Source organism: Pithys albifrons, chromosome 2 (genome assembly GCF_047495875.1).
Source record: "Pithys albifrons albifrons isolate INPA30051 chromosome 2, PitAlb_v1, whole genome shotgun sequence".
In the NCBI taxonomy this organism is placed as follows: domain Eukaryota; kingdom Metazoa; phylum Chordata; class Aves; order Passeriformes; family Thamnophilidae; genus Pithys; species Pithys albifrons.
This window is the reverse complement of record NC_092459.1, coordinates 23,641,104-23,651,685: the sequence shown is the minus strand read 5'-3', so window position 1 is coordinate 23,651,685 and position 10,582 is coordinate 23,641,104. Positions and strand designations below refer to the sequence as shown.

General features: G+C 40.6%; 1 protein-coding gene across 2 annotated transcripts in view; it reads right to left on the bottom strand.

The window, feature by feature from the left end:
- Positions 1-5,924: 5,924 nt before the first annotated feature.
- Positions 5,925-10,582, bottom strand: part of ZNF451 (zinc finger protein 451) — a 41,853-nt gene continuing 37,195 nt past the window's right edge. For both annotated transcript variants that reach the window (XM_071548495.1, XM_071548497.1), the window contains exons 14-15: positions 9,528-9,602; positions 5,925-7,055 (exon numbers count right to left, since the gene is read on the bottom strand). In XM_071548495.1, coding sequence (XP_071404596.1) covers positions 7,003-7,055; positions 9,528-9,602 — 128 coding nt within the window. In that variant the 3' untranslated portion in view covers positions 5,925-7,002. The remainder of the gene's footprint in view (positions 7,056-9,527; positions 9,603-10,582) is intronic.

The window sequence follows — 10,582 nt, the reverse complement described above, 5'->3', positions numbered from 1 at the left end:
ATGTAAAAAGGAATTTGCTTATTCCAAAACTCCAGGTTTGGGCAAATACCCCATGGCTCTAACAGACCAATTTTTGGCACACCCAGCTAAGAGGGATTTTGTTGCACAGGGATACTGTTTTGTATGCTTATCCTGCTGTGATTCAAAATAGCTGTTTTCTCAGGCTCGTCCATCAGAATGATATCATGTCCCAAGTACTCTCGTTAAATTAATTGCCTGAGTTTTCTTTGTTTTATGTGATTGGCTAAGGAAGGCTCATTGCCTGTGAGCTCATGGAAATAGCTTCATTTGAACGATTGTTCCATCCATCTCTCTACAGTCTCTATGGAAGATAATTAAAACCCGTTTCCCACCCTAAACAGAAACCGTTTGTAGCCATGACACACAGTTTGCAGCCATTTATTTCGTAGGATCCTTCAGTTCTTCCCATGCCAATTTATTTAGCATCAATTAGACTGGGTTTAAAAAGCAGAAATCAAAGTAGGTGAACAGCTCTGAACACTTTTTTTCCTGAAACAGGGGTTTAATTTCACACAGGTACAAGCTGCAATGAAACACAGGCATGGAACAGCTGTATGTGTCCAAACATATCACCTTTGAGTTACCCTCTTTAACAGCAAAACGACATTTTTACCCTAGAAGCAAGAACAGCAAAAACTGTGGAAACAAAATACGAGTTTAAAAGCAAAAATGGTCTTCCAGGACAAGCCTTGACATTATTGCCTGTGAAAATCAGGATACTTTCCCACTAAGTAACTTGGGGGGACCTTGAAAACTGCTTTTTCTTCTCTCTAGAATGGTAGATTGCCCCCATCCCCTCTATTTCTTGCTGAGGTAAGCAAAGGGACAATTGTCATCACTTTTCCAAAGTAACAACTGGCTGGGCTGGAAAGATAGGAGTCCATCTCCAGAGGAAGGAAACTGACTCACAAGTGAATTGGGAGAATTTTGGGGACACAAAAGGCAGGAAATGGGTCCTTCAGGGCCACAAGGCAATGGGAGGAGGAAGAGCCCCACATCTGAAACAAAGCACGTATGTCACACCCCTCCTTGCCATCCATGGCGAAGTTGCTGGTGATGCCACACCAATGTCCCTCTCTCCTCACCTTCTCCACAGCTGTGTTCATGTGAAGGGCTGCACAGCCCTGCTCTGGCTTAGGACACCGGCGAGAACATGAGGAGAGAGAGTGTATCCTGTAATTCCTGCGCTGCTGTCTCAGCAGCAAAACTACTGTCTGTCTCTTGTTTAAACTCCAGCGTTGTAAAAAAATGGGTGCTGCTTGCAAAACAGAGCAACGTACAGAAGTCTCATTCACACAAAGTCCCTTGAGGCATCAGAAAGAGCAACTTTCCCAGGTCTTGGACATGGAATCTATCTGTCGATGTTCCAGAGACAAGGAGATGACCTATAACAAAAGCACTGCAAGTTGTCATGCTGCTAAATAGCACCTTAGTTCCAGCTTTGCCTTATTCCAAACCCAGATATATACCTTGTCGCATACTCTAACACTTACACGTGAGCTGTCACCGAACAGGATCAAAGAGAAAGTCCACACCCAAGAAATGCCATGCAGGATTATTTTCCTGCCTTTGCTTTGTTACAGTCAGGTCAGAAACTGTAACCCAGTTCTTTTAACTAATTACTCAGAAGGCGAGATTAAGGCATGCAACTCTCGACGTTAAGTCTCACACAGATAATATTTTTATTTTAACAACAATTAAAAGGGGAAAATGTGGGGGAGAGGGAGAGATAGGGAAAGGGACAGACTATTACCACTATCAGTGGGAAGGGTCTTCGGGGGAAGCAGACTAGGACCAAGGCAGGCAGGCGTCCGTAGCCCAAGCACTCTCAGCAGCCGACAGAGACGGGGCAGGCAGGAGCAGGACAAGCACGGTGAGGGTGAGGAGAGGCAGGCAGGACGGAGGGACAACGATGAGGAGAGGCAGGCGGGATGGAGGGACAGGGATGAGGACAGGCCGGCAGGACTGAGAGGCAAGGAGTGGGGCCAAGAGTCAAGCTTACACCCAGGGTAAACCAGAGCTGGAATGGCCAGCGGGCACCTCTGGGTAGTCTTAAAGTACCCTGTGGTGATGCTCATTGTCCAGTTTGGCTGCGGGCAGAGCTTTCCAGGATGCCCACTGGTCGGGCTGGTGGTGTCCGGGCAGGCTGGATCTGCCAAGGCGGGGGAATGTAACCACCTCAGTCACACGGCGAGGGCTCCCCCAGATGTGGGCCAGCAGCCCAAGGTGGCTCCTGGGTCTGTGCAGACAGCCCTGCAAAGACCTTGGGTCAGTGTCCCCATTGTGTTCGGTCGCTGTGCTCCGGTGGGGGCTTCTGGAGGCTGCAAAACTTGCATTCGGCAGTACCGCAGCCGCTGGAAACAGCTCTGTCATTGTGGAGTGGCTGATTGCTGCTTGTGTGACTTTAAACGGCTTCGAAGTCCTGTCTACGGCGCCTAATTGCCCCATTAACACTTACCTCGCCTCGGCGAGAGCGGCAGATTACCTTATGGACGCGTCATTGGGGTCTCACTGTTTACTGCCCTGGTCAATGTAAAAACATATTAGCGAGTTAGAGACAGAATTGTCTCTTACACACCTACAGGAACTTAGTATTTTCAAGCTGAAAGGGGGGAGATTTAGGTTAGATATATGGTAGAAATTCTTCACTGTGAGGGTGGTGAAACAATGGAGCAAATTACCCAGAGATTTTGTGGATGCCTCATCTCTGGAGTGTTCAAGGTCAGGGTGGATGGAGCTCTGAGAAACCTGGTCTAGTGGGCGGTGTCCCTGTCCACGGCAGGGGGGTTAGAACTAGAGGGTCTTCAAGGTCTCTTCCAACCCAAGGCATTGTATGATTCTGTTAAGAACCTTCTTTGTACACAGGTGTTAGGGAAACACAACAGTTCCCATACATAGCAGAAGGATGAAGCCATGGCTTGGGCAGTCCCCAGCACCGTAACAGTAGCAATAAGGATGGGCCAACCTGAGTTTCCAGGGTATGTTTTCAGTCAAAATACGTCTGCTATCACAGTAGGCTGCCCCCTCACTTCACACCTGCTGAACCTGTGCTGCTGTGTCTTTACTGCTGTTATTACCAATGCTAATTAAAACTAGCTCTGGGTTTGCCTATACATGCTGCAGTCGCTTTTGTTGTACAGGCAAGCCCCAAGGTCCCAAGCCTGTCAGAAGTCTGAATGAAGTCCTCTGTCTCAGGAGCAATGTGAGAGCTGGTATGACCATTCTGGGGCATGTAGCCGTTCGTTCTCACTGGAGGAAGGACACCTAATAAATGAACCAGTGAATTCTGCACAGCTGCACACGCTTGGCCAATCGACAGTGGAGCTGTGAGCAAAAAACCAGGAAGGACTGTCAGAAATTAGGATACTGCAGTGAACTTGCAGAGACTTACCAAGTGGAAGGACTGTCAGAAATTAGGATACTGCAGTGAACTTGCAGAACATTTACAAAAGGAACTTTACATTAAATTTCCATGCATACAGAACTTTGTCATTCAAGTGCACATTCAGCATTCAGCAAATTTGCCAGAAATTTTCTGACTTGTTTGCATCTACTTTTAGAATATCTCAGACCCTATTATTTGACTCAGATTGTACTACTAAGCTCAAAACCACTTGAATTCTACAGGATATCTGAAGGGGTTTAGAATTGTCAAAGGAAAATGTAGATGCAGACTTTCATAAAGCTGCTTAGCTGGAAAGAATAATTGCCAGAAAGTATCTTTGTGCTAATGTCAGCCAATTTTTCTGAATTAATTTTGAAACAATTCGTCATTCATCCTCACCTCCTTCCAATTTACAGCAGTCACTATAAACATAACCAGGACGGTGCAAGCAGATGATAGAACACTTTCCTTTTAAGAGAGACGATGGCATAACTTCATACCTCTATAAACTTCACTATATTTGGTAAAGATTTGGTAAAGGCTTGCATTCTGTGGCCACTACAAAACAGTGGTGGTCATTTCTGTATACCTTGAAGAGCTAAGAAAATTAATCCACCATCCAAAAAATACATTCAAAGCAAGGAGCTTACAATAAGCTAATTTTTAAAAATTTTATCAGCAGAAGTAATCAGGCAGACAACACTTCAGTGCTCCAGGAACTTCAGTAACACTTGCAGTGACTTATTTGGATCTCACCTTGTCTCTGAGTATGACCAAAAGAAGGATTTTGTTTGATAAGAAAGAATGTGGCACACAAAACGCCAAAGAGGTAAGAGCCTTATGCCAATCTAAACTTGTCAGAGCTTTCAGTTTTGTAAAACTTAATGCATGCACCATACTTAAATAAAGAACATTAAAATGAACAGATGGTGGTAGTCAGGTGGAGGTTAGACTTCTTCCTCATTCAATACAAAAAAGCACCACTCAATTACTTTAGCCTAACGAAGAATTAATTCAAACATTACCACAAAAGCAAATTCTTTTCAAAAAGGGCAGGACAAATCACTTTTATGACAAATGTAAAGGTTGCTGGGCAAGCTGTTTTAACAGACAAGTTGTGCTTGTAAAATGCAAGCAAATCTCTCAGCATATGCAGGACAAACCTCAAAAATTTCAGCCAGTTAAACAAGACTTACCAGCCAAAACCATTAAATTCTGAAACTCATTTGTAAGACACCTTTTCCAGCTGAAGAGCAAGGTGTTCAAGCACAAGATGTTGGTGAGTAACAAGTCACCTGTCTGTACACGCAGTGTTTTAAGAATCCAATTTTCTCTGTTCTTCTGGAAACAGAAGTATCACAACCCTGTAATGGCAGAAAACTTCACAAGAGAAAATTTCAGAGTTAAGACAGAACCTCACAGACACCAAGGAAAATGAGCCCAAATTTCAAAATGTTGCTCATTTTGATGACTACTGTTACCACAAAAAGAATACAGAAACCAGAGCTAGAGTTGTTTTTTGTAAAAGCCAAAGCAGTAGTGGTTTGGATTTGCCACGTATTTTGGTAAGCAGATGTTGGAGGCCAATACGATGTGTTTAATAACTGGAGCTTCAACTATAGATGATGTGTATGTACAGGGGCTTTTGTTTTTTAATGCAAGCAGTTTAGTCATGGACCATCATGACTAGGTACTAGGAAACTTTACATTTATGATGGAATTAAATGTTCTGAGAAATGAAGCACATAATCAAATTCTAACATAGCAGACTCTGGATAAGACCATCTGCCCAGATTTTAAACATTGTTGAGCCAAAGAAAGAACTTTTTCAAGCTGCAACGCTTTTTCATGTGAAAGGAATTTGCAACTTTAAGGTCTATATGCAAAAGAACCTGCCCAAAAGCCTCTATACCTTGGACTGAGATGCTTTTGAGGATGAAAATTACTGGTTTTTTCCACTCTTTAATAGAAGCCCTTGGTGTACAAAATTCTGGAACTGATTTAGCTCTAGTCAGTAGCTAAAAGGAACTCAACATCTTCCAGAAGGGAGTTCTTCAGCAGCAGTATGAACTACACACCTATGCTGGATCAGGACTACAATTAATCAGAAACTGGCAGTTGGAAAACCAGCAGCAAGCAGAAAACATTTAAGAGGCCCTGTTTTAGCTGTAACACTTGGATGGCAGAGTCAAAGCCACTGTAAGTGTTCAAACTATTTTCTGTCATTTGAACAGTTTTTTCAAGCTGCATGACTGCTAATGAGCACTGAGGTACCTCACTAGATTCTTCATTAATTCTACTTGTTTCAGCAATAGCAATTATATCAGAATCATAATTGAAAATAAACCAGTGCCAGTCTTCCAGCTTTTGCCAAACAGCTGTGGTTATTCTCACTTTTTGAAACGGTGAAAAAAATTCAGCCTTCCCCATGTCTTACTCTCCACAGGAAGTATTTGCATAGTAAATATTTAGGGTACAGCAGGTAGAAGCAAACTTGCAGGGGAATGAATAACACAAGAAGAATTAAACTGGCATTTTATTACACTGAGATTTCTTACTGACTGACAGCAATCATTAACTGAAGTGTAACAGGCAGGTAAAGCTGGACAGTTTGCATAGGTAGTTTTAAACAAACAAAAAAGAGAAAGATGACATAGATAATTTTAAACAGAAATAATTTCACTTAAAATAGGAACAGTACAAAAATAATTAGCATATTTACATTAATTTATCCAAGGCCACCTCTTCATGAACAGAAGGGAGCAAAGACCATAGTATATAAGAATAATACAGTTTAAATTCTCTCAAATCTATTCCAAACAGAAACTAGGAAGTTTATTTAGCTTCTGTTTCCTTAAAAACTTGTTCCTGCTTCCGATCAGGGGGAGGAACTGAACTCATCAAACTTTAAGCCATCAAATCCAACACTCCACCATGCCACTACTGAAAAATCAAACATACTTATAAAATTAAAGCTGGCAAACTACCTGTACAGCTTGTGGCCCTGACTTTGACATTTATAACAAACAGGACAGAGCCAAAAGTATGGTCTATGAAGTGAGACAGGCCACAGGCAAGAGTTAGGCCATATGTTCAACATAAACTTGGGATCTAAGGTTCTCTTTATAACAAGATTAGCCAGGCAAATCTGAGATAAATGGAGTTTACTATTTTTATCTGCTGCAAAGACCACATGAAAAAGTAAATAAAGACAATGAAATTTTGTGACAAAAATTAAATACAAGAACCAATTAAAAAAACCCCAACAACTAGGAACCCCCAAAATACATAGTAAGACCAGCCTACTAATTAGGCAACAATTCATACTGCTAGATTAGAGAGACTTAATCATCACCTGTTAGAAATGAATATGCAAAGGATTAAAAATTTATTTGTATCATATTGCAGTGAATATGAATAACCTCCAGCTGTTCATCAGTATGACAGAAGATGACACCAGATTATAAATCTAACAATTCCAGAAACAGATGTGTTTTTAAAGTGGTATTTCTGAACCCCTGTAAACAGAAGAACAAGCTTCCATTTTTTGTGAGCAGTTCTGATGACACGATGTTAGTGTACTGAAGTATGTTCATTTACTTTTCCTCAAGGCTCCTCCTGATAGCTTCTTGCAATTCTACATCTTGCTCTGTACAAATAATAATAAAAAAATTATAATCTCAAACTTTACTTGATAACTAGTCATAAACACAACTACATTAATATCAGTACATAAAGCAATAAATTACTTCTGTGGGCAATGTCAATGGAGACCAAAAAGTTCCAGAGAAATGGATGAAAATATTTTCCCTCCTTTGGCTTTATGCTGTCTTTTCAACACTTCAAAATATAGAAAACACCTCTACAAATTTCCACTGTACTAACTGGGGGCACTCAGCTGTGGGGATGGGGTAACCTCTTGCAAAAGGGACGCTGTAGAGATGCCACGGGACTTGCTGGGAACTGTAGTTTGTGCAAAAGCCTGCAAAGAGACTTCCCCATGGCGTGTGCTGTGGCCAGAGATTTTAAAGTCATTGGTCAGGTTGCACATGTTCCCCACCCCTGTCAGTACCCCCAGCCTTGGGTATAAAAGCCATGTGCTCATTTGAATAAACTGATTTTCCATGTCCTCTGGCACAGAGAGGTCCATGCCTTTATCAACTGTCACATGTGGCGCCGCGTTGCAGGGGAAAATAATTCCCAGCGTTGGAAACTGAAATGATTGAGTCCTTTCGGGACACTGGGACCAGTGACACCATCTCAGCCGGGTCAAGGTGGGAGCTCCAAAAATGAATCATCAAGGAACTGCATATGCACAGCACCTCGGGGTCCGAAAAGATGGAAAACTTCAAAGCATAAGGAAAAGGCATAAGGACAATGCATACACCAATGATTACTTTAAGAGCATAATGCAATTATGTATTTAGTGGTCAAAATAACAGCAATATTAGAACCAACGTGTATGCACCAACAAAAATAAACTAGGCATTAAAACAAAGAACACACACACAAATGAACAAGCACAGAGGTTTCAGTATTTTCATTCCAGTTCCTTATCCATAGATATTCCTTTACCTACACTCTGACTTGGCATCCCTGTTGTTACTCTTGGTAGAAAGGCCAAACAAGTAGAGAAAGTCACTATCAACAGTAACAATAGTCTACATCAGGGTCTAACATGTTTGATAGTGGGGGAGAAGACTGCATTGTAATCACCTGACTTCTTAACAACCTCTCTTAAACAACTTTCATGATACTCAGAAAAGAAACTCTGATTTTGCAATACATTTATGTAGTTTTGGGCTCTAATGTTTTGGTGTTAGTGGATTAAACATTGTAAGTTAGACAAGCTGGGTATGTACAGCACATATTAAAATCAATAGTACAGTTGGAAAAATAAAAGCAGCTTTCAGACACACTGCCACTCTTGAATTATTTATCTGCTTTAGGAAGACACAAGCACATCCTATAAAAAAAGCTGCTCTTATGAGAAAAGAAACAGAATTTTAAAAAATTCAGTATCGTTGGGCTGTTTTATGTAAGGCTGGGATTTGGAACAGAGGTCATACTGATGAATTCTCTCTCATGTCAGCAGAACCACATTCATGCACCTGGACTTTCCTGTAAAATCCAGTACTACTGATAAAAGAGTTTCTGAAAGAAAAATATTCCATGGTCTCAGAAACAAAAAAAAAATTTGAAACCAAAATAAAGCAGAAAACCATTTGCAGACAGCTGCTTGCATTAAAATATGTTGTCATTTAGCCAGTAAGACTGTGCAAAAATCCAGAATAAGTCCAAACTCAGCTGACTCAGCTGAAGGCAGGCTGTTTCATAAGGTCAGATGCTTTCAGCACTGCAGCATCCAAAGTGGGACCTCCTGTATGCACCAAATGCTGCTGCTGTCCCTGTACGAGGTGGACCTGAGTGCACCTTTCAATTCTGAACACCGGAGATTTAACAACAGTATTTAGTAACACTTGGTAAATTTAGAACTTAATTTGTTACTGAGCTTGTAAAACTCTTTAGTTTGTTTTATTTTCATCAGGTGGATGGGCACAATCAAGCCTTTAAACAATAAGTTGTTTTCAAAGTGCACTGTGGTTTGTCACCAAAAATTCGTTACTACAATGCATGAACACCACCACTAAGCACAACAGCAAAATGATGAAAACAGTTTCAGATAAGGTAAGATAGGATGTGAACAGACAGATGTACTGCTGATTCAAACTTGTGCATAAATCTACACCTCTTTCAGGATACCAAAGTGTTTTATTGACATACGATATCTAATTTTGAATAATTTATTCAGAAGCAACTATTTAGTCAGTAGTTCTACTGTGAGACAACACAGTCATATTAAACTGGTACAAAATGAGCTCAGTCAAGCATTGAATTGCACAATACCCTATTGTGCCCCAGTGAAATAGATTTTGAGTCTTTCAGGTTAGGAATTTTTTTAATTTGTAACTCATCACAACTTCACTACTCAAGCCTGTCCAGCACAGTTTAGACATTATTCCTAAGAGATCACTTTCTGTAAAACTCATTGTAGGCTTAGTTTCTGTATCTTCCAAAATTAGTATTGCTGTTGAACAGAGGAAAGTAAAAATTTACAGACCTTCCTGTTTGTTTATTTCTTCTAAGCTCCTCTTCATTGTTAGTTTCACGTCTTCATCCTCGTCGCTGTCTGAACCTTAAATGCACAAATGCAGCATAAATTACACATTGCTTGTAATAAAATATGTTAACAGCCTCTCTTGCATTTCTCTTACTGTAACACTGAAGGCTAGACTTGATGAGTACATCTGTTATGAACTAAAATATCAAGATAAAAATATATTCTAGTGTAGTTTAAGACAGCAACTCAAGATATATCTTTAAGTTTCCTTCTTCTCCTTCTCTCCATAATCTGCAGACAGACTGCTTTAATTTTATATTATTTTAAAGCAGTAACAAGAAATAAGAGGTGCAGAAGCTACTGTGTCTACTGCATTTGGGTGGTTGGGGGGGTTTTGTGTTTTTTTTAGTCTGCAGTTATTAAAAACAGTATTACTTTCTATAAAATATATCATGGATTTAATTATGGGAAGAAGGACTATAGCATGTCTCTGCCTACACATAACAGCAGTTGTGTTTTGTCACCCAAATACTGCATTTGAACAATGGAGTGCTAAAAATCAACTGAGCAGTGCAGTTCAGCAGATGATGTTGTTTGAAGTCTCACAGAGGCAGGAAGTTGATACACTTAAACTAATCTGGTAATTCATCAAACCCTGCTCAGCCAAAACCCCACAACCCTTCCCTCTCTTAATAACATTGTTCACAAGGCTGTTTTCCAGCTCCAGAACGACAGCTCCATTTTGAATTGTCTAGCAGGGATTTGTATACCTAAGGTGGTGGTGGTGTTTTGGTTTGTTTTTTTTTTTTTTTTAAATTGGTTCGTTGGTTTCAGTTTGGTTTTTGTTGTTGGTGGTTAATTTTTTCCCCACTAAACAAAGCCTCAGTAAAGTACAGGTTAAAAAATAAGCCAGTGAGTCACATTATATATTCATTCTCCTGCTACAGGCTATTGCTATTTTGGGAGATGGTGTCTGTAATGAGGTCTTCCAGTATTAGCAGTCAAACAGGTCTCCTACAGTCATACCAACAGAAGCACTTCCCTTAAAGTCGTAA